At 50.1% G+C, this 27,402-nt stretch overlaps 1 protein-coding gene across 1 annotated transcript in view; it reads left to right on the forward strand.

Moving 5' to 3' along the window:
* The first annotated feature begins 271 nt into the window (after window positions 1-271).
* The window catches only part of INPP5D (inositol polyphosphate-5-phosphatase D), a 137,757-nt gene continuing 110,626 nt past the window's right edge, over window positions 272-27,402 (forward strand). The window contains 2 exon segments of the mRNA NM_001101882.2: window positions 272-575; window positions 20,364-20,427. Coding sequence (NP_001095352.1) covers window positions 442-575; window positions 20,364-20,427 — 198 coding nt within the window. The 5' untranslated portion in view covers window positions 272-441.

Below are 27,402 nucleotides of genomic sequence, written 5' to 3' on the forward strand. Positions count from 1 at the left end.
ACTCCTTCAGAGGCTGGCCCTGAGCCTCCTGATGCCAGAGGAGCTGATAGATTCCCCCAGGAGGGCTTAAGCTGATATTTGCCATGCCAGGGACTGAGACGCATTAAAGGAGGGAGCCGGGGATGGGGGGCACGGCGGGGTGGGCGGGGGGGGGGGGTGGTGAGAGGGAGGGGCAGCAGGCCGTGAGGGGGGAGGTGGAGGACTGTCTTGCTTGGGCTCTGCAATGAGGAAGTTCTCTGCAGCTCAGCTTCCTTTCCCTTGCCGAGTGCCTGAAACAGGAAGTCGGTCAGCGAGCGGGTGGCAGGAGCAGCAGCAGCTGGGGCGACTGAGAGGGAACCCACGGAGGGTCGCAGCACAGGAGGGCCCAGCTCCCCCGTCGGCGCAGCGTCCGGTCCAGGGGGGAGGCCACCCGGCCCGGCCCCAGGGAGCCCCGCGCCCGCCATGGTCCCCTGCTGGAACCATGGCAACATCACCCGCTCCAAGGCAGAGGAGCTGCTGTCCAGAACGGGCAAGGATGGGAGCTTCCTCGTGCGCGCCAGCGAGTCCATCTCCCGGGCCTACGCGCTCTGTGTGCTGTGAGTACCCAACCTGCCCACGCCGGCCTGGCCTGGCAATGGTGTTGGAGGTGCCGCTTGCGCACAGGGCAAGCTGGGTCGGGGCACGCTGGGCCCCTGCCCTGGGATGGGGTTGTTTCTGTGTCCAGCGACCTTGCGCTTCCCAGGTTTGTTGGTGGGTCCAGCTGAGGCCTGTCGGGGGACCTGCTCGGCCTCGGAGTTGGGGTTTTGAGAGCAGGAGCCCTCCAGGGCTAGCCTGGGGTCTGGGCCGCACACCCCAGCAACCATCAAGCAGCAGGACCAGGGGCTTCCTTGAGGTTCCAGGGACCAAGGCAGGAGGGGGGTGTCCACGGCCTGTGAGCCGGGCGGAAACTCAGGGCTCCGTGGTGGTGGGAGTGTTAGAAAGCAGCTGGGTCAGTTCAGGTGTTGGTCAAAGATGCACAGCTGGGAAACAGTCCTGGAAGAACGGAAGTGGCAAGAGAGAACCCTTCCTGTGCCAGAGTGTGGGACTTTGGAGGAAGCTGTTGTCTGGGGAGCCGTGAACACGGGGAGTCGCTCAAGAAAGGATCAGAGGCTGTATCTGGGGCCCTGGGAGCAGAGGAAGTCATGTTACCAACAGCAGGAGCCACTTCTCACCCGTCCAAGGCCCTCAGCCGTGTCCCCACCTTTTGAGGCCTCTCGGCCACCATCGACTGCCCCCCCACCCCCAGTTCTGGGATGTTGCTGAATGCGCCAGTTGTCCTAAAACTGGGGAACCGGCCACTTGCTGACAGTTCCTTTTTGTAACACCCTTCTCCACCAATGTCTGAGGGAGGCCCTTGGCCCTGCCACTCTGCCACCCTGTGGTCTAACCATGCCCTCTGGGGCCTTGGGCGTGATGGGGGAAGGGCACGTTCACCTGCACCTCTCAGGTAGCACCCCTGGGCTTGCAGAAGGGTCCCTCCGAGCAGGCAGACGCTACCGCCATCCATGCAGGAGGGGAAATGGGTCACGGGTCACAGACCTTATTTGGAGCTTGTTGAGTTTGAGTATTTGTCTATGCGTCAACCTATTTCAACTTCGCGACAATCTGAAGTGCAGGTCCTTTTCTTGGCTGCTCTTGCAGATGAGGAAATTGAGGCTCAGATGGGTTAACCAAGGGATGACAAAGTCAACACTGTCCGTCCCCAGAGGCTGCACCCAGACAGACAGACGGCTGCTGCCACCCCAGTCCTGTACCTGTCAAGTCGGTGTGAGCCTGGGTTCCAGTGGCAGCGAGAGAAGACAGGGTGTTTACCAGGGTGAACTGGGACTGTTTAGAAATTAACCCAAGCTTTTAGCTGGCCACCTGGCCCGAGGTCTGACTGCATCAGAGCCTCGCCCTCCCAAGGCCAGTTTCCTGAGTCCCCAGTTCTCACACCCGGGGTAGGGGGAAAGGGAAGCAGACCTAGTCTTCCCCACAGGCACAGCCCCTGTGGGGACCCATCGACCCGGGCGTAGAGACAGTGGGGACATCCTGATCTGTCTCCCCTCAGCCCACGTGCAGCTCTCCCCTCCCCTCAGAGACCTCGGGAGCTTCCAGGCTCCAGCTCACTAACCTTCACAGCAGCCCTTTGACCAGGGAGCTGTGGTCAGGCTCAGGCTACAGATTGCAACAAGGGTCTCTGACTCTAAACTGGGAGCCTTGTGACAGCCAGAGCCAGAGCTAGGAGAAGCCATGAAACCTCTAGTCCCACCGCCCCTGACTTTGCAGGTGGGCAGACCTCAGAGAGCTTGAGGCTTTAGTCCACACCGCCCTGCTGTGTGTGTGTGTGTGTGTGTTAGTTGCTCAGTGGTGTCCGACTCTGCGACCTCGTGGACTGTATAGCCTGTCGGGTTCCTCTGGGATTTCCCGGGCAAGAATACTGGAGTGGGTTGCCATTCCCTTCCCCAGGGGATCTTTCTGACCCAGAGATCGAACCTGGGTCTCCTGCTTTGCAGGCGTATTCTTAACCGTCGGAGCTACCGGGGCAGCCCCTACGCTGCTGGGCCGGCTGGTGGCAAACTGGGATCCCAGAGGGTGTGCGGTATTCGTTCCTCTCTTGCGTCTCCTTCCCTCCCCTCCCTGGTGCTGAGTTACTCTTGGAGCCTTGGCAACTGTGCAGGGTCTGCCTCTTCGGGAGGGTACCCGTGGCCCACACCCCACCCCATACCCACCATCCTCCGAGTCCAGGGCTGGGCTTCTTGTTAGTCTCCCAGCCCCAAGGCCCCTTTAGCTCCAGACAGCAGGGCTTGGAGCCCTCCCTAGGGAGCCAAGCCGTGAGGCCAGGCGCTAACTCCAGGCCCGGGGCTCCCCTATCCCCTTGGCTCTGTGGGGGGAAGTCATGATTCCCACAGGGGCAGGAGCCCCTGTAGGATGTGGGATACCACGAACCACCGAACTCTCCAAAACCCTGGGAGACCTCCTTTTGCCACCACCTTTAATGTTGCCAATTAAGGAGATTTAAAAACGAAAACCTAGCTAAGTGATATCTAACTGCCACCTCTTAGCCGTTCATTTCATGAAAGTATCCTTTAACGGCACCGAAAAGGCAAGAAGAACGTGCTCTTGAAAAACAAACAGAAAAAGTCAAAAGGCCAGTCCTTTAAATCATGGAGGTTTGACTTCCTGAAAAACAGCCCCCCACCCTCCCATCCCATCCTTAGCTTTCTCTGTTCCTGGGACTGGTGAAAACCTTGTCCTCCTGGTCCTCCGCCAGCAAGGGGCACCCCAGTGGGGTTCCACAAGCATGAGTCTCCCAGGCATCAGGCTCTACGCTCTGCTTCTCTCCGGGAGATGCTGAGACAGCAGGGCCCCAGGTAAGCCAGCTATGGTGTCAAGGCCTTTTAATGACCCTGCTCCAAAGTGAGCAAGAAAGCCTCTAAGACTGGCCCTCCTACGCTGGAAAAATCTATATGGGAAAAGACCTCAGGCACCCTGCTCGGACCCCAGTGGCTTGAGCATATTCCCGGCTCCTCCAGTTGAGAGAGGAGGGCAGCAGGAGGCTTCCAACGCCTGGTTTAGACTGCGATGCTTGGAGCTCCAGAACCGAGGGCAGCTTCCTCGGGAGTGGCCTGCATGCTGGAGAAAGAGGACAGGATTTGCCTATTTAAATGGAACTAAGGAGGGGGTGAGGGAAACGCCAAAAGACAAGGCTGCGATTGATAGCGGCCCACGTGACTGATGTGTGCACGTTCGCCCCCGGGCCTAGCAAAGCTGCACTTCCTCTCGGGAGGTCAGCCCTACACCTGCCTCGGAGCAAGAAGACACAGGTCCCTCCTCCACAACTCAGAAAACCTCAGAAAAACCGAGGCCCATCTCAGGGTGCAGAGAGCTGGAGGGGAGGACCCCAGGCAGCTGACTCCATAGACGGAGTCCCGCTCTGCCTTCTTGCAGCAAGGGGCTTGAGATCGCGAGGGGCAATGGGTCTTCTGGGTGGGGCCTATGTCACGCTCCCCTGGCTCCACGCGAACCCGCCAGCAGACTAGGGAGGTCAGGGGGGCTCCTTGATGGGGCTGTCTGGCCCCTTTTGTACAGAGGATACTAAGAGACTGTCAAGCTTGTGTCTTCCTCTCCTGCCAGGACTGCGCTTCCACGTGAGGCCAGCATACCTGCCATGTGCTTTCTGCTGCAGGGAAGAGGTACACCTTTGGGGATTCAGGTCCATCAGCGTGCGGGGTCATGGGTCAGTTGGGGCCAGGCTTTCCTTGCCCTGGCTGGACAGGTTGAACCAGAGCAATGGCCCAGAGGAGTCAGCGATATACTGCCGTCTCTGTAAGAGCAGCCCAGCCCCCAAGAGTGAGCCTATATATTCTGGGTCCATCAGCCACCATGCAGGATGGAGTTGCCTGGTCCAGTGGTGTTTCCACTAAACCACACAGGAGAGAGTTGGCTTCCCTCCCAGGGGCAGAGGCAGGCAAGTGCTAGAAACCCATGCCTGGCCTGACCAGCTGTGACGAGGACATGATCTTGGTTTCCCTCAGCACCTGGCTGACCACAAGCTTTGCCCAGGCAAAGCTACAGCCACCTTCCCAGGGACAGTACACGGCAGCCTGGACTTGGCAGCCTTGTGAGCACGGCCAGAAAGACAAAGAGGCCCCAGAAGGACATTTTGTCACCAAAAGTGCCCTTTGAGAAGGCATTCTATTTGTTAGTAAGAAAGTTATGGCCCCTTGAGGTAGGGCAGGCCATACCATTGCAGCCTTGCTCTGCAAACCGAAGGTGGATACTGATGCATTCTGCCTAAAAATAACAGCAGAAGACAACCTGCATGTCAGATTCTGTTCTAAGCTCTTCGCACACACTGACTCACTCACTGTCCACACTGGCCTTCGGAGGAAGTGTGGTTATTATCCGCACTTTACAGGTGCGGAAAACTGAGACCCAGAGAGGTTAGGTAACATGCTGTATGTTCACAGTACTAATGACGGCAGGACCAGGACTTGAATTTACTGTTTCTGGGAGAGAGGAAGAGAGAGACGCCAGCAAGTCTGGGTGTGTGTAGAGTCAGAAGAGGCCTGGAGGGGAGACCCCTCGTGATGGAGCACCGAGAAGGGACTTGTCAGGGGAGTGGGCAGAAATGTCCTGGAGAGGTGTAAAGCCATTTACTAAGGTGTGAATGGGTCTGATGTAATCCTCCTTCCTCCAACCCCCTTTCAAACTTTAGGAAAGTTTATACTGATCCCAGATGCTGGGAAAGATTGAGGGCAGGAGGAGAAGTGGGCAGCAGTGGGTGAGATGGTTGGATGGCATCACCAACTCCATGGACATGAGTTTGAGCAGACTCCGGGAGATGGTGAAGGACAGGGAAGTCTGGTATACTGCAGTTCACGGGGTCACAAAGAGTTGGACGCAACTTAGCAACTAAACAACAAGAACGACAAATATTGCTCATGAATTACTTTTGTGCAAGTGCAAAGGAAAAGACTGTTTTTCCCATCTGGTATTGACAAAGGGTGAGAGATGCTGGCACAGACAGTAGTCAGAGCCAGAGGACCACAGCTCCTAAAAGCTGGTTTGTGTAAGAGATTGTTCGGTTCGCTCTCTAGTTGTCCAGGGACCACTATTCTGAGCAGTCCTTCTGCGTTCAGGACCAAGAAGGGAGTGATGTGCCTGGGGAGGCCTCTCCGTCTAACAGGTTCCTGGTACTTTCTTTGTGCAGCGACTCGTAAAACCCATAGTTGAGCGTCCCCAGGTTCTCTGTGCCCTAGCCTAGCGTCCTGGAGAAATTTTTCCAGAACCAGGGAAGCTTGGCTTTGGTTTGTCTTTCCCTAGTGGGTCAGCAGTAAAGAATCAGCCTGTAGTGCAGGCGACCCAAGTTCAGTCCCTGGGTCTGGAAGATCCCCTGCGGGAGGGCATGGCAACCCACTCCAGTATACTTGCATGGAGAATCCCATAGACAGAGCCTGGTAGGCTACATTTTGTAGGGTCTCAAACAGTCGGACACAACCAAAGAGACTGAGCACCTGTCTACCTGACAGGTGAGAGTCACCTGTGCACAGACTTCGGAGCTTCTCCGATGAGTGGTCCCATCTCCTGGACCGTGAACCCCAGCATGACCATGAGAGGTGGTGCTCTAGGCCTTCCTCCCTGCCCCAGCGATGGAGGGGCTTCCCTCGCTAATTCAGGTCATGTGATGAAGTACTTAGGGGCAAGCCCTCTGCGGTTGGCTGGGCCTCACGTGAGTTCTAGCCTCTGTGAGATGCTAACCGCCCTGTACCCACCCAGGGTCCTCAGTGGGGAAATGCCCGCTCATTGGGTTAATTTTTCATTGCAGTAAAACTCACATCCTGTAGAATCAGTGTACCATTCAGTGGTATGTAGTGCATTCATAACGTAAAACCATCAGTTCAGTTCAGTTCAGTTGCTCAGTCCTGTCCAACTCTTTGCGACCCCATGGACTGCAGCACGCCAGGCTTCCCTGTCCCTCATCAACTCCTGGAGCTTGCTCAAACTCATGTCCATCGAGTTGGTGATGCCATCCAACCATCTAACACCAGAACATTTCATCACCCCTCCCCTTCCTAAAAAACCTGAACCTCTTAGGAGTCACTTCCCATTTCCCAAAAAGCCTGAACCTCTTAGGAGTCACTTCCCATTTCTGTCCCTCCCAAGCTGTGGCAACTACTGACTGACTTACTTTCTGTCTCTGACAATTTGCCTGTTCTGGGTAATTTCATAGGAATAGAATCATATAATATGTGGCCTTTCGTATCTGACTTCTTACCTGGCATAATGCTTCCAAGGTTTATCCATGTTGTAGTATGAGTCATCCCTTTTCATGGATGAATAGTAGCCCATTTTATCAAGAGGTCACGTTTTATTTAGCTGTTCATCAGTTGACAGGCATTTGGGTTGCTCCTCCTTTTGTGCTATTATGAATGCTGCTGCTGCTGCTAAGTCGCTTCAGTCCTGTCCAACTCTGTGCGACCCCATAGATGGCAGCCCACCAGGCTCCCCGTCCCTGGGATTCTCCAGGCAAGAACACTGGAGTGGGTTGCCATTTCCTTCTCCAATGCGTGAAGGTGAAAAGTGAAAGTGAAGTCGCTCAGTCGTGTCCGACCCTCAGCGACCCCGTGGACTGCGGCCTTCCAGCCTCCTCCATCCATGGGATTTTCCCAGGCAGGAGTACTGGAGTGGGGTGCCATTGCCTTCTCCGATGAATGATGCTGCTGTGGTCATTTAAGTTCAAGTTTTTTTATGCACATGTGTTTTCAACTGTCGTGAGTGGAACTGCTGGGTCATGTGGTAATTCTGTGTTTTACATTTTGTGGAACTGTCCATCTTTTCTACAGCAGTGGTGCTGTTTCATTCCCATCAGCAGGGTCTGAGGGTTCTAATGTTTCCACACCCTCACCCACACTTGTTACTATCGTTTTGGTAATGGCCATCCTAGTGGGTGTGAAGTAGCCTCTTACTGTGACTTGGGCTGGCATCGCTCTAATGATGGATGTCGTTGAGCCTCTTCTCCTCTGCTCCTTGGCCATTTGTATACCTTCTTTGAAGAAATGTCTGTTCGTATCTTTGGCCTGTGTAAAAAATGGAGTGATTTGTCTTTCCGTTGATGTCATTGGATTATTGAGAGGATAAAACGGGACAATGTGGAGATAAGCATACATAGTCAGCACCCGCTGAACCCTGGCTGTTCCTTTTTTTTTTTTAATTGGAGGATAATTGCTGTGCAACACGGTTGTGGTCTCTGCCTTAGGGCAACGCGAATGAGTCATAATTCGACACATATATCCCCTCCTCTGGACCGCCTCCCCTCCCCACCCCTCTAGGTCATCACGGAGTGCCAGGTGGGCCTCCCTGTGCTGTGCAGCAGCGTCCTGCCGGTTATCTGTTTCACACACGATGGTGTATGGGTGTCAATGCTCCTTTCTCAGTCTGTCCTTCCCTCTCCTCCCCACGCCCTGGCCTCCAGCCCGGTCTCCACACCTGCGTCTCCATTTCCTCTCTGTCAATAAGTTCGTCCGTCCTGGTTTTCTAGATGCCAGCCATACGCCATTAACATACTGTATCTGACCTAGCTTCGCGCTGTATGACAGGCTCTTGGCCATGACTTTTTACGAGCTGCCAAGTGAGGAGCGACATCTCAGAGGCAGAGGAGGGAAGGCCGGTGTGCGAGGAGCGCTCCGCAGGAGGGGAGAGGAGGGCGGTGGCTGAGCGTCACTCCTGGGGCTTCCTGGAGCCGCGGGAGCCTCCGGGAGACACTGAGCTGTCATGTGGGGCCCCTCAGAGGAAGTGCTCGGAGAGACGAGGCAGGAAGAGGACGCGGATGACGCACGCGTGGCCGCGGCTGTGGGCGGGGGGCCCGGTGAGCGCCCGGAGGTCAGAGAGAGAGAGGGGCCTGGGGCTCAGGGGCCAGGAAGAAGCGCTGAATGAAGCTGGGAGAAGGAAGAGAAAGGCGAGACGCGGAGGCCATCTTAACAGTGATTAACCACCAACACAGGAGGGAGAGACTGAGGGATCTGGAGTCAGAAGGCTCCAAGGAAGCCCAGCGGCAGATGAGGTGGCCTCAGTGTCCACAGCCCTGCAGGCCAGGCCCCCGGGCAGCTCTGTGGACCGGCTCCCTCCTCTCTCTCCTGCTGACTTCACAGTCCCTGTGTCCCATTATTGAGAAAAGTGTTTCCAAGTACCAGGACCCAGACTTTTTGGGTTCGATTACTTACTGTAAATGACACCAAAGGGTCAGCTGGCCCAGCCCCTCCCTTGCCAACCAGAAACCTGCCCTGCAGAGGGGACAGTCTTGCTAGGCATCCCGTGTGTCAGGGGCAGTGTAGACATAGACCCTCTGATAAACAGGGCGGTGTTTTGTTCAGTTCAGTTCAGTTCAGTCGCTCAGTCGTGTTCGCCTCTTTGAGACCCCCGTGGACCCCTGGCAGCACGCCAGGCCTCCCTGTCCCTCACCATCTCCCAGAGCTTGCTCAAACTCATATCCATTGAGTCGGTGATGCCATCCAACCATCTCATCCTCCATCGTCCCCTTCTCGCACGTTTTTTCAAGTAACCTTAAAAAATACAGTATTAAGTAAAACATATAGAGTTGAAGGTGTTAAGGAGGAAAATAATTACCCAACCACTGAGGTGAGAGACTAACACAAATAATGTTAATTTGTTGCTGTATTTTCTCATTTATATTCTCTCTATGTATTTATATAGATAGATACATGTCTATACATAGGTAGATACATACATACCTCTATAAGTTTCATAAGCTCCATATTATATTAATATATGCCTAATACCATGTAATTTTAGTCTGCATTTTCTAGCAACATTAGCATTTTCTCATTTAGTTAACATTTCTTCCTAAATATCATATTTAATAGATGCACAAATTCTATTACACGATGCACCATAATTTATGGACTACTCTTCTACTGTCAGACATTCAACTTACTAACAGTGTTTCGTTATTTTAAATATGACAGTGATGAAGGTCTTTGTGCAAATATGTGACATTTCTGATGATAGATTTCTAGGGGAGGAATTACTGGATCAAAGGATAATGTTTTTAAGGCTCTTGATGGAAAACGACAGATTGCTTTCCAAAAATCTTGTTATAATTTATGTTCTGGTAAGCAGTGCCAAAGAGCACCCACCTCATTCCAGCCTCCATTTACTGAATATTTTCATTTTTAAAATATATTGAATTACAAGGTGAAAGGTAGCTTATTTCCGTTCATTTTGATTTGCATTGCTTGATTGCAGTCGTGGTAAACTTGTTTGGATTATTGACTTTCATCATTTCTCTCTTGTGAATGGTCTGCTTCATTCTCTCTTTGCCTTTTTTCATTTGAAACTGTAGTTTTTCTGTTATCACCTCTTTGCATGAATTCCTTATATCACATTTGTTGCAAATATTTTCGCTGTGGTTGCCTTTAAACTTTATGACTTTCCCCGCCCCCCACATTCAGAGATTGTAAATTTTTGTAAAGTCTATCAATCATGCTCTTTTGTGACGTTTTCCCCTTTACTTTCCAATGTAGAGTCCTTCTGCACCCAGGAATTTTGTTTCTTTTGCTTCCTGTCGGGAGCAGGGCCTTTAGAGCTAATGGGCTCAGGCTAAGAGGCCACTCTGCTTTCCAAGCGCTGGTAGATTGTCTAACGCTATGGGGCCTCGGTTTCCTCATCTGAAAACCGGGGATAAGAATACCCGTGTGCTGTTGTTGGATGGACTGAATGAAAAGTGTGTATCACATGCTTAGCAGAGTATTTGGCAAAAGCAGATGGAGAAAATGTTGGTTTTTCTGTTTTGCTGTTACTGTTCTACACTGAACATTTTAATCTCTCTGGAATTAATGGATGGTGTAAGACAAAGATTTATGGGCATTTTTCTCAAGTACCCATCTTTCTTGAAACCCCCCACTGAAGAGCTTATTCCTTGCTCTTTGTGGCCTCTTTCTTACCATGTATTAAGTCTCCCGTATCTCTTTCTCGCCTGTTTAGCCCAGTCCACTTCTGTCTGCTTCTCTCACACCAAGTTCACACTGAATGCCTTACCACCATTTTATAAACTATTTTACTTTAGGATTTGCATATCTATTCTTTTAAAGTATTCTTCCAGATAAGCCAGATGATAATTTTGACAAGTTGGAAAAAATACTAGTGGGACTTTAAGAAAATTTATTTTTGGCTGCTCAGAGGGCTTTAGTTGCTGCACGCGGGCTGCCGCGCGTGGGGTACTCTCTGGTTGCGGTGTGCAGACTTCTCACTGCTCCCTCTTGTTGAGGACCGTGGGTTCTAGGGCATGTGAGCTCGGTAGTTGGGGCTTAGTTGCCCCACGGCATGCGGAATCTTCCCAACCCAGGGATCGAACTCATGTGCCCTGCATTGGCAGACGGATTCTTAACCACTTCCCTGGTCCACCACGGAAGTCCACTATTCGCACTTTGATTGTAAGTGCATGAAATCCATAATACAACTTGTACAAATGGACATTTCAGTATTTTTCAGTCTTAATAATAAATACAGCTATCGCTATTATTTTTAACTTGGTAATTTTCTTCACAGGTCCTACATATTTGTTCAATTGCTCAGTCGTGTTCGACTCTTTGTGACCCCATGAATTGCAGCACACCAGGCCTCCCTGTCCATCACCAACTCCCGGAGTTCACTCAAACTCATGTCCATCAAGTCGGTGATGCCATCCAGCCATCTCATCCTTTGTCATCCCCTTCTCCTCCTGCCCCCAATCCCTCCCAGGATCAGGGTCTTTTCCAATGAGTCAACTTTTCGAATGAGGTGGCCAAAGTACTGGAGTTTCAGCTTCAGCATCACTCCTTCCAATGAACACCCAGGATTGATCTCCCTTAGAATGGACTGGTTGCATCTCCTTGCAGTCCAAGGGACTCGCAAGAGTCTTCTCCAACACCACAATTCAAAAGCATCAATTCTTCAGCACTCAGCTTTCTTCACAGTCCAACTCTCACATCCATACATGACCCCTGGAAAAACCATAGCCTTGACTAGATGGACCTTTGTTGGCAAAGTAATGTCTCTGCTTTTGAATATGCTATCTAGGTTGGTCATAACTTTCCTTCCAAGGAGTAAGCGTCTTTTAATTTCATGGCTGCAGTCACCATCTGCAGTAATTTTGGAGCCCAAAAAGATTAAGTCTGACACTGTTTCCACTGTTTCCCCATCTATTTCCCATGAAGTGATGGGGCCAGATGCCATGATCTTAGTTTTCTGAATGTTGAGCTTTAAGCCAACTTTTTCACTCCCCTCTTTCACTTTCATCAAGAGGCTTTTTAGTTCCTCTTCACTTTCTGCCATAAGGGTGGTGTCATCTGCATATCTGAGGTTATTGATATTTCTCCCGGCAATCTTGATTCCAGCTTGTGCTTCTTCCAGCCCAGTGTTTCTCATGATGTACCCTGCTGCTGCTGCTAAGCTAAGTCACTGCAGTCATGTCCGACTCTGTGCGACCCCATAGACAGCAGCCCACCAGGCTCCCCCGTCCCTGGGATTCTCCAGGCAAGAACACTGGAGTGGGTTGCCATTTCCTTCTCCAATGCATGAAAGTGAAAAGCAAAAGTGAAGTTGCTGAGTCTTGTCCGACTCTTAGCAGCCCCATGGACTGTGGCCCACCAGGCTCCTCCATCCATGGGATTTTCCAGGCAAGAATTGCTGGAGTGGGGTGCCATTGCCTTCCCCAGATGTACTCTGCATATAAGTTAAATAAGCAGGGTGACAATATACAGCCTTGACGTACTCCTTTTCCTATTTGGAACCAGTCTGTTGTTCCATGTCCAGTTCTAACTGTTGCTTCCTGACCTGCATACAGGTTTCTCAAGAGGCAGGTCAGGTGGTCTGGTATTCCCATCTCTTTCAGAATTTTCCACAGTTTATTGTGATCCACACAATCAAAGGCTTTGGCATAGTCAATAAAGCAGAAATAGATGTTTTTCTGGAAGTCTCTTGCTTTTTTGATGATCCAGCTAGAAAGCTAAAAAAAAAATTAAAAAAAGAAAGCTAGCTGTGAGTTCAGGAACTCCTACTGTATTTATGTTGCAGGACAGAGCTGTGTCCTGTGTATTTCTCATCTTCCCTTTCCTCCTGTACTGACTGACTTTCTCAGATTTATCTTCTTCCTTGTTAAAGTTCTCCAGAACACAAAGCTGCTGTTCACTGCCTCTCTCATAGTGTTTAATGCTGACTGTAGAACTCTAGGTTTTTCACTTCTGACCAGTTTTTTGTTTTATCTCCTGTTCCTCAGTTTTTACAATGCATTTCTCCAGTTTCAGAGAAGCAGTTGTCTCTTAAATCTTACTGAGCTCACAAGTCAAACTTCTCCAGAGTGTATTTTCTTTTTCACTTTTTCTTTTTGCAGTGCTTCTATGTAACATGGAGACATCATCTTTGAGCTCTCAGAAAAATGGTACCCCCTTCTTTTGAGTGGCGCTGTTTTTAATAGATCTGGTGATTTTTCTTTTCCAGCAAAGAACTGTCAGGAAAAAACTGGATCTGATTATTTTTTTAGACACTGGGTTGGGTTTCTGCCCAACTCTTCTTCCCAATGATAAAGCATCAGCAGGGATGGGAGAGGGAGCCCCCTGATCTGAGATCCACCTGATTGGGTTGAGTAACGCAGGGGTGGTGTGGTACACGGATGGGTGGGCTTCCTCCCTTGGGTCTCAGGCAAGGCCCCTCCCCAGGATGCTGGGGCAGGACGCACTGCAGGCCCGCAACTACGCTCACCCCACCTCTCACTTGGCCACCTGGGCCGCCTCCTCCTGCTTCCTCTCTTCTGAACCCATGGCCTCTTTTCCTCATTCTCTTTGACTGGGATTCTCTGAGGTTTGGGCGGGGACAGTGAGCACCCTTGGTTCGTAGGGTGCACATACATTGTCTCTAATTTCTACCTTGCACTCAAGTGGCTCTTTTGAATGTAGAGCTTCCAATCCTTGTTCTCCCATCCTCTCTTCATCCAGATGTCTGCAACACTCAAGCAAAGAAAAAAAGAGAAAACACATACAATTAGAAATTAGAACTGAAGGATCAGATCAGATCAGTCACTCAGTCATGTTTGACTCTTTGCGACCCCATGAATCACAGCACGCCAGGCCTCCCTGTCCATCACCAACTCCCGGAGTTCACTCAGACTCACGTCCATCGAGTCAATGATGCCATCCAGCCATCTCATCCTCTGTCATCCCTTTCTCCTCCTGCCCCCAATCCCTCCCAGCATCAGAGTCTTTTCCAATGAGTCAACTCTTTGCATGAGGTGGCCAAAGTACTGGAGTTTCAACTTCAGCATCACTCCTTCCAATGAACACCCAGGATTGATCTCCCTTAGAATGGACTGGTTGCATCTCCTTGCAGTCCAAGGGACTCTCAAGAGTCTTCTCCAACACCACAGTTCAAAAGCATCAATTCTTCAGCGCTCAGCTTTCTTCACAGTCCAACTCTCACATCCATACATGACCCCTGGAAAAATCATAGCCTTGACTAGATGGACCTTTGTTGGCAAAGTAATGTCTCTGCTTTTGAATGTGCTATCTAGGTTGGTCATAACTTTCCTTCCAAGGAGTAAGCATCTTTTAATTTAATGGCTGCAGTCACCATCTGCAGTGATTGACACTGTTTCCAGTGTTTCCCCATCTATTTCCCATGAAGTGATGGGACCAGATGCCATGATCTTCGTTTTCTGAAGGTTGAGCTTTAAGCCAACTTTTTCACTCTCCTCTTTCACTTTTATCAAGAGGCTTTTTAGTTCCTCTTCACTTTCTGCCATAAGGGTGGTGTCATCTGCATATCTGAGGTTATTGATATTTCTCCTAGCAATCTTGATTCCAGCTTGTGTTTCTTCCAGCCCAGCATTTTTCATGATGTACTCTGCATATAAGTTAAATAAACAGGGTGACAATATACAGCCTTGACGTACTCCTTTTCCTATTTGGAACCAGTCTGTTGTTCCATGTCCAGTTCTAACTGTTGCTTCCTGACCTGCGTACAAATTTCTCAAGAGGCAGATCAGGTGGTCTGGTATTCCCATCTCTTTCAGAATTTCCCACAGTTTATTGTGATCCACACGGTCAAAGGCTTTGGCATAGTCAATAAAGCAGAAAGAGATGTTTTTCTGGAACTCTCTTGCTTTTTCCATGATCCAGCGGATGTTGGCAATTTGATCTCTGGTTCCTCTGCCTTTTCTAAAACCAGCTTGAACATCTGGAAGTTCACGGTTCACATATTGCTGAACTGAAGGATAATGAGTTACAAAGGAGTTTTTTAAACAACTGGGGAACATGCTAAGCTGATCGGCTGAGTGAGACGGGCACTCATGAGGTTCTCGAATTTCAGAATTTGATTTCTCTCTCTCTCACCATAAGAAAAGATGCTTCTGGGCATGTTCTCAGTGGTTATTTGGCTAGGAATAGTCACACAGAAATAGTAACATTAATCTGAAAGAATAAATAAAATGCCACGAAGTAGTTTCTCCCTATTTCCATTTGCTTATCCTCTTACATTCGAGTTAAACTTCCCAAACCCGGGATCTGAAAGTGCCTTCGCTGGGGAAGCATCTCCTGCTGAGAACAGTGTAGGCACCTATAGTCACCCAACGGCTGGCTGTTGGGAGTCAGGAGTCGCATGGAAGATTCGCTGTGAGAGCCACTGCCTCTGAGAATAGAGTGATCCCATATGCGGGAGGCTGGGCCAGCCCAGCGTCATCCCAGCCTGGGTCTCCAATGGGAATATTCCTAACACACTTGCTCTGAAATGTGGCCCAGACCCTGTAAGGAGTAGCAACTGAAGAGCAGGGTTAGTGCCCTAAATTGTAACTACATCAATCCCGGTACCCCTCATGTGCAAAGTGAGTGCTCTACCATTTGAGCTAACTCCCCCTTCCCTCAAATTGTTACTAAATCATTATCAAGAGGTGAGAAAGGGCTAAATAGGATCCATGATCCCCAGTGAGCACACTGTCTGGGCTATGTTCCAGGGCAGTGGTTGTCTAAGGTGATTTACTTGTGGAGTCTTCACTGTAAACACTCTATATGTAAGATTCTACGGATGTATATATGTTTGTGTGGGCTTTCCTGGTGACTCAGCAGTAAAGAATCCGCCTGCTACAGGAGACTTGGGTTCAGTCCCTGGGTCGGGAAGATCCCCTGGAGGAGGGCATGGCAACCCACTCCAGTATTCTTGCCTGGAGAATCCCGTGGACAGAGGAGCCTGACAGGATCAGTCCATAGGATCGCAAAGAGTCGGACACGACTGAAGCAACTTAGCACACACACACGCATGTGTGTGTGTACCCACCTGAAAGAAGAGCTGACTCATTGGCAAAGACCTTGGTGCTGGAAAAGATTGAAGGCAAAAGGAGAAAGGGGCAGCAGAGGATAAGATGGTTAGAATAGCATTAATGGACATAAATTTGAGCAAACTCCCAGAGATAGTGAAGGACAGGAAAGCGTGGCGTGCTACAGTCCATAGGGTCATGAAGAGTCAGAGACAACTTAGCCACTGAACAACAACATCCATTTATTAATATGTTATGCATCTGTCTATGCGTGTGCACATGTATGTATATGTACATGTCAAGTGTATGGGACCAGGGCGAAGTGCAGCTGCTGGTGAGTGTGGGAAGCTGAGGAGTGGCCCCCTCCACCTCTCTGCAGAGCCCCCAGTGGCAGCCAGTTTGAACCAACCACTCTCCAGGGGGTGTGCTTGGCAGGGGGTGGCGGTGGTGATGCTCACACTTTTCCTTGAAGACCACTGATTCGGCCCCAGGGATGACATGTGCTCCACCCCCCACCCCCATGCATAGGAGATGCTGAATGTTAACGATCTAAGGGGAAAGTATCTTCTGCTGTACTAGCTTTTGATTCTGATCCATCTGAGTAACACAGAGCCATATCAGTGTTTCTAGAACACCTTTGAAAAAGCCACCGAGGCTTGTCTGCCACACTTAATTCACTGAGGGGCCTTCCTGTTCTGCGCGCTTTATGTGTACCCCTCCTGGTGACTCTGTGTTCTTTCTTTCTGTTTACAAGCTGATGTTTGGGGGCCTGTTCCACCTCTTCCATAAATTAGCTGCCCTCAGCCAAATAAGAGACAGTTCTCCGCCCTGGCTTTATTTGCATATCTACAGGAGGAAGTGTCATGAGAACACGCTGTGAAAGATAAGAGCAGAACAGGCTTCCAACTGTCTGGGGCGTGTGCCTGGCTGGCTCTACAAATGGAGTTGAGGCTGCAATGGGTGGGCATGGTGGGGAGTGAGGTGGGGGTCTGGGACGGTTCCCCGTTTACCCAGGGACATCTCTGGGAGGTGAGGTGATGCTGAATTAGAGCTTCATCCTGGCCATCTCTGAAATAAGCCAATTGGGGTGTCAGTTCAGGCTTTGGAGACAGGATAGGAATGGGAAAGATGGGAATTAAAGGGGTCAGAGGAAGAGAGGAAATTTTCCTGTGAAATGAAGAGACACATGGAACTGAAATCACCCAAAACATTCTCCAAAACTTTGTTTTAACATTCATTGTTTTAAAAGGCATTAAAAATTGTAAGATGGACCACATAAAATTATAAAACCTCTATACAGCTAAGAAGAAAATCATCAATATACAGTGTTAAAAAATAAATAACTCCAAAATATATTGTAGCATATATCAAAATCTTATGAATAAATAACCAAAAGATGATTTTAAAAAAAAAAAAAGTGAGCCAAAGACATGAAAAGGAATTCACAGAAAAAGAAATACAAATAGCTAAACTTATAAGAACACATTCAACCTTGCTCATAAAGAAAGGCAAATTAAAGCCAGCCATCATCTCTCAAATTTGCAAAAGATTAAAATGTCTGATAACAGCCAGTTGGCAGGGTATGGGGAAATATACACCTTCATATCCAGTTAGTAAGAGACAGGTTAGTAGGAGACACAGTGTGACGACTTCACTGGAAGGCAATGTTCAGTTCAGTTCAGTTCAGTCGCTCAGTCATGTCCAACTCTTTGAGACCCCATGAATCGAAGCACGCCAGGCCTCCCTGTCCATCACCAACTCCCGGAGTTCACTCAGACTCACGTCGATAGAGTCAATGATGCCATCCAGCCATCTCATCCTCTGTCATCCCCTTCTCCTCCTGCCCCCAATCCCTCCCAGCATCAGAGTCTTTTCCAGTGAGTCAACTCTTTGCATGAAGTGGCCAAAGTACTGGAGTTTCAGCTTTAGCATCATTCCTTCCAAAGAAATCCCAGGGCTGATCTCCTTCAGAATGGACTGGTTGGATCTCCTTGCAGTCCAAGGGACTCGAAAGAGTCTTCTCCAACACCACAGTTCAAAAACATCAATTCTTCGGTGCTCAGCCTTCTTCACAGTCCAACTCTCACATCCATACATGACCCCTGGAAAAACCATAGCCTTGACTAGACGAACCTTTGTTGGCAAAGTAATGTCTCTGCTTTTGAATACGCTATCTAGGTTGGTCATAACTTTCCTTCCAAGGAGTAAGCGTCTTTTAATTTCATGGCTGCAGTCACCATCTGCAGTGATTTTGGAGCCCAAAAAGATTAAGTCTGACACTGTTTCCACTGTTTCCCCATCTATTTCCCATGAAGTGGTGGGACCAGATGCCATGATCTTCATTTTCTGAATGTTGAGCTTTAAGCCAACTTTTTCACTCTCCTCTTTCATTTTCATCAAGAGGCTTTTTAGTTCCTCTTCACTTTCTGCCATAAGGGTGGTGTCATCTGCATATCTGAGGTTATTGATATTTCTCCCGGCAATCTTGATTCCAGCTTGTGTTTCTTCCAGTCCAGCGTTTTTCATGATGTACTCTGCATATAAGTTAAATAAGCAGTGTGACAATATACAGCCTTGATGTACTCCTTTTCCTATTTGGAACCAGTCTGTTGTTCCATGTCCAGTTCTAACTGTTGCTTCCTGACCTGCATACAGATTTCTCAAGAGGCAGGTCAGGTTAGTCTCTATCAAAACATGAAGTGCCTGCGACCTTTCACCCAGCCATTCTCCTTCAGGAGACGTATCCACAACCATGCACAAGTGGCAGCACTTGCAGTGTTTGGTGTGTTTTGAGCACTAGTCTAAATGCTCAATTTACACAAAAAGTTGATGCTGTGTTATTATTCTCCCCTTTTCACTGAGGGGAAACTAAAGGATTTTACTGAGGATTCACCAATGTACACAAGAGGTCAGAACAGAGGTGTTCACTGCAGCATTTAAATACTAATACTATAAATTAGTAGTGGAAAGCCCCCAGTAACTACCTGTCCAGGCTTCCTTGGTGGCTTAGATGGTGAAGAATCTGCCTGCAATGTGGGAGCCCCAGTTTTGATCTCTGGGAAGGGGAAAATCCCCTAGAGAAGGGGATGGCTCTCCACTCCAATATTCTTGCCTGGAGAATTCCATGGACAGAGGAGCCTGGTGGGCTACAGTCCATAGGGTCACAAGAATTGGACACAAGTGAGTGACTCACACTATACACACACACCCAACTAGCTGTTCATCATCTTGGTCTAGTCAAATAAATGATGAGCTGGTCATGTGTTGGAACATGACTTGGACAGATTGCTAATAATTTTTTTTTCGGTGAAAAGCAGAAAATTCTAGAACAATACATGTAATATGATGTTATTTGCATTTAAAAGATATGCATCAATTTATGTGTATGTTTAAACGTTCTGGAATGATTTACAAAAAGGAGTAGGAACTCCAAAGAATTCACAGGACTGGGGAAGGATACTTTTTTTTTTTTTTCATTTTGTATCTCTCTGAGTGATCTTAAATTTTGTTAACTAGTGTATAACTTCAAAATCTAGTTAAACGGTAACACATGTGTTGAGTGCTGGGCATGTAGGAGGGGTTAAATGAATGACCGCTTTGTACTGAAGCATCACTTTGATCGTCGAAACAACATGAGCCTCTGTGAGCCGGAGTGTCTAGAGGGGTGGGCAAGTTCTCAGGGTCTGTGAGAATCCCATGTGGGCGAAGTGGGGATGGGAGATTATGGGTAAGAAGGTAAAACAGCCATTTCAACTGATAGTGTAAGGCCCAAGTGGTGTCCCCCAAATTCCTTACGCCTGTGGCCTCCGCAGCCAAGCCAGGGGAACTCCACGGCTGCCCACTGCCACCAGGCTGTCCTGGATCACCCATCCATGGGCCCCTCCCCCACATGCTCAGCCCTGACAGCCCCCCTTCCTCTCAAGGCTTTTAGGAAAGGAAAAAGTGGCTCTCGTTCCTTCCCACGTCAGAGTCCTCTGGACCAGAGGAAGGCTGAGCCTCTAGAAAGAGAATCCGGGATTCCTTGCCCTTCTGTGTTAGAAGCTACCCTGAGGCTCACCCTAAGGCTTCTGGGAAAATCCAGGTTTCTGAAGGAATCGTGGCCAGCCTTCGGAAGAACGAACCCATGGGGCAAAGTCTCCCGGGGAGGCAGCCACAGAGGGTGGGGGACTTCCACCCAAAGCTACGTGAGCCTCCCCCTGGCCAGCGCGGCCCCCCTGTGGCTGTGCCCACCTCCCACTTGGCATGCTCCCACTGTGCTCAACTCCTCTAGGGTCTCGTTCCTTCTTCAAACACCCACTCTGGCTCCATTTTGTTTGGCCAACAGGACAGCCCAGAGGTTGAGGAAGCCCTTCCAGGTGAAGACCCCTTTAGATCAACCCACACAACTGTCAAGCACCAAAGTAAACCATGTCCCAGGGACTCCACCACCTTCCCCTGAGGCTCCTTGAGTGCTGGGGGCCGGGGGTGGGGGGTGAGGTGGGAGGGGGCAAGCAGTGCCTCTGTCCCAGGCCCCTCGATGTCCAGAAAAAGTATAGGTTCTAACTCAGCCCTTGGTCTGTTCCAGGTACCGGAATTGTGTTTACACTTACAGGATTCTGCCCAATGAAGACGATAAATTCACTGTTCAGGTGAGTCTTTTAGAAACCTCGAAACGTGACCTTGACTGCAACCTATACTGGCAGCAAAAGAGGAAGGAGGGAAGAAACCGGGTGTCCCGGGCAGCCTAGACGTGGGGCTTGTCTGAGCCTGTCTTTCTCCTACAGGACCCTGGCTGGGGTTGCTCAGCGGGCAGACCATGGTCCTGCAAAGGGACCTGCTCCAGGGCATGATGGAGCAGGCGCCACAGACACTGTCTGTGTTCATGGGTGTGAAGGGGAAATAAAGGGAAGAAGGATGCTCAGATGCAAAGGAAAAGTGACTATGGTCGTTGATTCTTTTCTTCGATGTGTTCAAATGCATGAGAGTAAGTGGACCGTGAAGGAGAGAAGAGAGGGAGCTTGCAGGACAGCAGACCGTAGGTTTTGAGGGGCTAGAAGATCACCCTAAGGATGAGCAGGAAATAATACCTTTGAATTCATAGAGACCTGTTCTGTCAAAGGCATCATGACATCTGATTTCCCCATGGAAAGTCCGAACACGTAAAACCCTGATTATAAAGGTTAAAGAGGGAGTTCCCTGGCGGTCCAGTGGTTGGGACTTGGCCCTTTCATTGCTGCGAACCCGGGTTCCATACTTGGTCAAGGAACTAAAGATCCTGAAAGCACAAGCTGTGCAACTTGGCCAAAAAAAAAAAAACAGAGAGAGAGAGAAGGAAGAAAAAGGTTACAGAAGGACATACCAAGTGTGCCAAGCCCAGGAAAACCACCCTCCATGTGGTTTGTGTGCCAAGCCCCACGGGTGTTGCGTCATCACAATGCATGACAACAGAGATGCAGAGGCCGGGGGAGCTCTTTTTACCTGGCTGCCCCGAGACAGCAGTGGGCTGAATAAAGAAGACCGTGCTCTCGCCGGTGGGGGCAGAGGAGAGACACTCAGCTCTCCAGCCCCTGGGGAGGGGCACCACCAGGTGGGGTGCCCCACCCGTATGCCGAGCAGAGTGGCCAGGATACACGAGGGTCGGGACACTACATCATGAAGGAGCCATGACAGGACCAGGGGGGTTAGTTGAAAAGAAAGTAAAAGTGGAAGGGGTGAGGTGGCGTGCAATCATTGATTCCGGAGATAAATGGAATGATGCATTTTGTACAGAACTAGGATGCAACAGGCTTCCCTGGTGGCTCAGACGGTAAAGAATCTGCCTGCAATGCAGGAAATCTGGGTTCAATCCCTGGGTCGGGAAGATCCCCTGGAGAAGGGCATGGCAACCCGCTCCAGTATTCTTGTCTGGAGAATCCCCATGGACAGAAGAGCCTGGTGGGCTACAGTCCATGGGATTGCACAGAGTTGGACACGGCTGAAGCAACTCAACACACACTCAGGAGGCAGTGGGACAGACAACTGGACAATAGGCAGGTCCCTGGGGTACATGGGGCTGCAAAGAATCGGACACAACTGAGTGCACTCTCATGGACACACACGCAGGTCAGGCTGAGTGTAGCTTCTGGCTTCTTGGTCCTTTCCCACAAGTGCATCTGCAGTGGTATCTAAAGAACGCCCATTTGAATGTTTTTGGATGGTCTGGGACACCCCCATGTCTCAGCCTTGCCACTAGGAATACATGTTGGTACCCCAATACTAGACGATCTTTTCAAGACTTGGCAGCCACCCACCACTGGGATGGTGGTCTTCTTGTGGGCTCCTCACCTGTCAGGGACAAGACTGCCCAAGGGGAGGCCTGCCTGGGGAGCCAGTGGGGCTCAATGGCCTTGAATTTTCCCCAAGTCTAGGACTGTGTGAACTTTCCCACAGAGGTTGGTGTCCTTGATTGGTGGTTTGCTGAAAGGAGTTTAAACTCTCAAGTTAAAAGTTAGTCGGGGCTTTTGATCTTTTTTCTCCTTGTGGTTTCTTTTATTCCTTCAAAGGGAAGAAGACTTTACGTATGACTAGGTCGTAAGCTGGAAAAGGCCAGACTGCGGCTTCTTGTACAGAGTTTGCACTCACGGCTTGTAACCGTCTTAAGCTGCACCCAGGTCTGGACCCTCTCGCCGTCACTCCTTGCTGCCGTGACATTGCGTTTTCCAGGGAACGGCTGCCAGTCCTGCAGCAGCTTCCGAACCTGGGGCCTCACCAGGCTTTGGGGGTCGAAAAGAACAGAGAATCAGTTTGGCTAACGTGTGCAAGGAGTGTGGGCAGCCCTGGGGGAGATGCACAGCGCAAGGAGGGAGAAGGCTGGGCCTGGACCAGAAGGGCTTGGGGCCCTGCAGTCCAGGCGCTACCTGCCACAACTCAGCCCCTCTTGGGGGGTCTGCCCTGCTCCCACCAACAGGCTCACTACTGAGTTGCCAGTCCTAAGAGGGAAACTGATTGGCTTGGCCATCAACGGCTTTCTCTGCAAGGGGCCCCTTTCTTAGCCCCTCTTGGTGAGTCTGCCCTGCTCCCACCAACAGTCTCATTACTGAGTTGCCAGTTCTGAGAGGGAACCTGGTTGGCTCGGCCATCAACAGCTTTCTCTGCAATCCTCTGTCTTGGAGCAGGGGCTCACCCATGGCTCGGACAACGGGTAGAGTTGTGGGGATGAGGCATCATTACCTGAGGCCTACACTCAGCCAGGCAGATCTCAGAAAAACCAGGCCCTCTGGACGCATCTTTCCCCAACCCGGGCACTGGGCCTGGGACCTCCTTGGTGACCAGTAACCAGGGTACGGGGAGCTGGGGGTGCCGAGGCAGCCTGGGCCATTTGCACTCCTAAGGATAGGCCTTCCTGCAAAAACAGAACAGCGTTCAAGACGATCCGAGCAGCTGTGCACGAGGAGCTGGTTAAACCACGCGCACCGTCAGGCCGAGTCCTGGGGTTGTCGGAGCTTCAGTACTTACTGATCAGGGCTTATTTTAACTCCAGTTCCTCTTTTCATGTTGAGGCAAAAACCTCATATTCTTTTCTGAGCTTAGCCACAGTTTCTAAATAACTCATTCCTTACACCTGAGTCTGTTGGGTGCCCCCAGAATAGAAGCCTCCCCAAATAAGATCTGGCCTGAAACATTGCCAAGTGAAGCAGCAAAGACTTTCATCTTATTCTAATCGCCTTAGCTCTTCTCACCCGGGGCTTCCCGCTTCTTGTCAAAACCAAAGGAGCCACTCTGTCTCTGTTGCTTGCCAACCTCGTGAAGTCAGTTGAGTGATGGTCCCCAGATGGCTCAGGTGGAGGAGCGAGCCTGACCCTTGGGGACTCTACTCTCACTCCACCGTCCCCAGATTTACGAAACATCAGAGATGGGTGGGAAGCGTGTAAGCCGTAACTTCATTCAACCCCCGTGCTTTAAAGCATGGATGTCGCTGAGCCCCGCAGAAGTGGGGCATCATGCCCAGGCTCCAGACCTGCCTGGCTAAGCCTTCTATTTTTCGATCCCAGAAAGTGTGTCCAAACCCAGCTGGGCGTTGAACGCCTTAGAGAAGGACGGATTCTGTCCCAGGAAGGAGGACAGGGAGGCAGGGAGATGGAACCTCTCAGAGGGAGATGCTACTTTTCCTTCCATGGTTGTAGATAATAAATGATCAGAGATGACATTTGGCCTTTGCAGTAAGTCAGTTGAGGCACCTGGAAGGCAAGCCAACCACCCAGTTCTCAGCTGGGTCAAGTCAAGCTTGTGCCAGCTGTGTGGTCTCGGGCGTGGGTGTGACTCTGTTGTAAAGTGGGGCTCAAAATCAGGCCTCCCAGACTGCAGGTAAAATATGCAACCAGGGGCAGTGGTCAGTGGCAGGGTTAGCAGGGAGGTGTGCAGGAGGGGGAGCCGCCGGCCTGGCTTTATTTATTTGTCTCTTTATTTATTTATTTGGTTATTGATTCTCTCTTTTTTTTTTTGGCGGATTCATGTCACTGTATGGCAGAACCAATACAATATCATAAAGTGGAAAAAAAAAAAAAAAAAAACCCGTCATGCCTTTAAAGTCTTGATTTGCTTTGAGAGAAACAGACCTCGAACAAGATGAGGACACCTGTGAACCAGGCTAAGTCAGTTCTACCTCGAGCTAGGATGAAGGAGGAGGGAAGAAGGGCAGGAAATGGGATGGAGAGAGAAGGAGAAAGGAAGAGAGACAAAGAAGGAACAGTGAAGGAGGAGAGAGGGAAACAGAGAAAGAAAGAGAAGAGGGAGGAAGGTACGTCCCTGCTGGTGCAGTGGTTAGGACTCTGCTTCCAGTGGAGGGGTCGTGGGTTCGATCCCTGGCTAGGGACAAGGGTCCCAGATGCTTGCCCAAAAAGGAAAAGAAAACAAAAAATAAATAAGGAGGAAGAAAAAGTGAAAGAAGAAAGAGGGAGGGGTTGAAATGAGTGGTGGGGGCAGTTCTGATAGAAAAAAAAAAGAGGGAAACAGGGAGGCACAGAGACACCGTAGAGGGGGAGGGGAAGGGAGAGGTAGGGAGTTCTAGAAGGTTCTAGGCGGTGCTCAGGGGTGGTGGGAAGGAGGCCAGTTTGTGCCGATCAGGCACCCTCAGTTCGGCTCCTCGGGCTGAGGGTTTCCACAGTGTCCCCAGCAGCTCAGATATTTAAGCTGTCATTCAACAGCTGCCCTTGAGCCTGAGAACCTTCCAGACTGGAGGTGGAGCTGCTGGTGCTGGGGGTGGGCAGGACTCTGAGGGCCGGCCCCTCAGCCCCGTTTCCCACACTGATAGTGGATTTCTCGTAAGGCCCTGACTCCCGCCCCGACATGGAAAGGGAAGTGGCCCTCGGAGGAGGAGCGCTGACTCCAGAGTGAGGCCTGGGGTTCCTGAGGCCTTTTGCAATGACCCTCCTCCCGGGGACGTCAAGGCAGGGCGAGCAGTCCTGATGGGTCCGCTGGAACGGCCCTGAGGGGAGGCCCCAGGGCTGGCATGTAAACAGCCCACTGCCACAGTCCAAGTGCTTGGGGCCTACAGCTCCATCCTGCGACCCTCCCACCCTCGCTGCTTTTCTGACATCCTTCCTACCCAGAAGAATAAAGGAGAAAATAAAAGCCTCCGCTGGTCCACCGTCAAGGTGACGTTTGCTGCAAACTTCCTGTCTTTTCTTGTGGTTGAGATTCTGCCCTGGCTGGTGAGTGTCGAAGTCAAGACAGGAACATAGACTCAGATTTTAAGGCAACTTTGGGTGAAGAGGGAATTTGAAACCATCTGCCTCATAGTCTCCAGGTCTTCTTTCCCCATTTAGAAGAAAACCCCGGTGGTTTGAGCCGTTCGGGCGACAGACTCATGACTCAGTTCCTGGTCCCTGACAGTGGCCGTCACGTTGCTCTGGTCAATGTGGCTTTTGAAGAGAGAGAAAAAAACAAAACAACTTTCTAAAAGCTGTTCCGTCACAAGTGTCCGGGAGGGTTGACGGTTGAGCCATTGTTGTTTAGCTCAGGAAGAGGGTGGCAGCTGTTATTGTTCTGAGTGGTCACCAAGTGAAGTAAAAGATTCCGTCTGAGCCGCTGGGCGAAGGATGTGGCTCGAACACAGACTTCCTGACGTTGCACAAGAGGAGCAGAAGATGCATGGGCGACAGAAGCCACGCCTGCGGGGCCGCCTTGCAGGACTCGGCGGCCGTGTGGTCCACAGCGGGGCCCCCGGTAGGCTCCACGGCAACCAGGCAGTCCCTCTAGGCTGTGACAGCCACATTCTAGAAGCCTGCATTTTCATGTAATTTTATTTCATTTTAGTGTAATCTGCTGTAGAACAAGGACAGGTCTGTTTCCCAAGCTTCTGGGTATCTCAAAACATTTTCCAGTTGCCATCAGATCCAAAAGGAAATCTGATGAAGATGAAATTCTTGGGGACCAAATTTCCCCTCAAAATTCTACAGAGGCGGTGTTCTACTGTCTTCAGAAACTTAGTATACCTGACTTCCCTGGTAGTGGTTAAGACTCCATATTTCCAAGGCAGGGTGCGCAGTTTTGATCCCCAGTCAGGGAACTAAGATCCCACATGCAGCATGGTGTGGCCAAAAATTAAAAGAAAAAAAAGTTTTAAAGACACTTAGTATACACAGTGAATTAAAATACAATAATCCAAGGCCAAGCTGGTACCAGTCCCACTACAGGGAACCAGTATTTTTCGTTTTCTGCTTTGAAGCTGGTGGGAATTCTTTACCACCCTTGTCATTTTCCTCGCATCAATAGTTCCTGGAAGGTATTCAGCCTGTTCACTTTGCAAAGCCTGGGTCTTTCTTTGTCTCAGAAGACTTTTCTTCTGTTTGATCTTTAGTAAGTGTTGACTCCAGCTCTTCTGGTTTCTGTCTGCCCTCTCTACCTCCAAATGACTGTCTCTACCCTTTCCCCCTCCCCGCTCTGGCCATCTTGTCACTGCTTCTCATGCTTTAAGCCTCCAGGTCCACCTTGCCTCGGGTGGACCATTTCTTCTTTGTTGCCCAAAGCAGAGCCCACACGGGGGCCGACACCAGCTGTGGTTGGTGGGTCTAAGCGCAGGAATATTGTTGTTGTTGTTCAGTCGCTCATCATGTCCAACTCTTTGCGACCCCATGGACTGCGGCACTCCAGGCTTCCCTGTCCTCCACCATCTCCTGGAGCTTGCTCAAACTCATGTCCATTGAGTAGTTGATGTCATTCAACCATCTCGTCCTCTGTCATCCGCGTCTGCTTCTGCCTTCAACCTTTCTTTTCCTAGGGTCTTTTCTAATGAGTCAGTTCTTTGCATCAGGTGGCCAAAGTATTGGAGCTTCAGCTTCTGCATCAGTGCTTCCAATGAGTATTCAGGACTATTGTAATGTAATGTAATTGCTAGGAATATGATGCAATAGTAATCAATGAGATGTGATGGGAAATGTTCCACAAGGCCTCTGGTAAAGGTTCATTTGTCTTAGAAGAAGACACAGGATGAAAAGATCTGTTTTCTAAGTTTGGATGCTGTTGTAGGATGTGATTGCTGGAGTTGCTGCTGCCATCTTGAAACCAAGAGGGGCAGTCACTGGAAAGTGAGGCCAGGATGCAGAGGACAGACAGAAAGATGAAATGAACCTGGGTCCTCAGTGATG

This window comes from Bos taurus, chromosome 3 (assembly GCF_002263795.3).
Source record: "Bos taurus isolate L1 Dominette 01449 registration number 42190680 breed Hereford chromosome 3, ARS-UCD2.0, whole genome shotgun sequence".
NCBI classification, from domain to species: Eukaryota; Metazoa; Chordata; class Mammalia; order Artiodactyla; family Bovidae; genus Bos; species Bos taurus.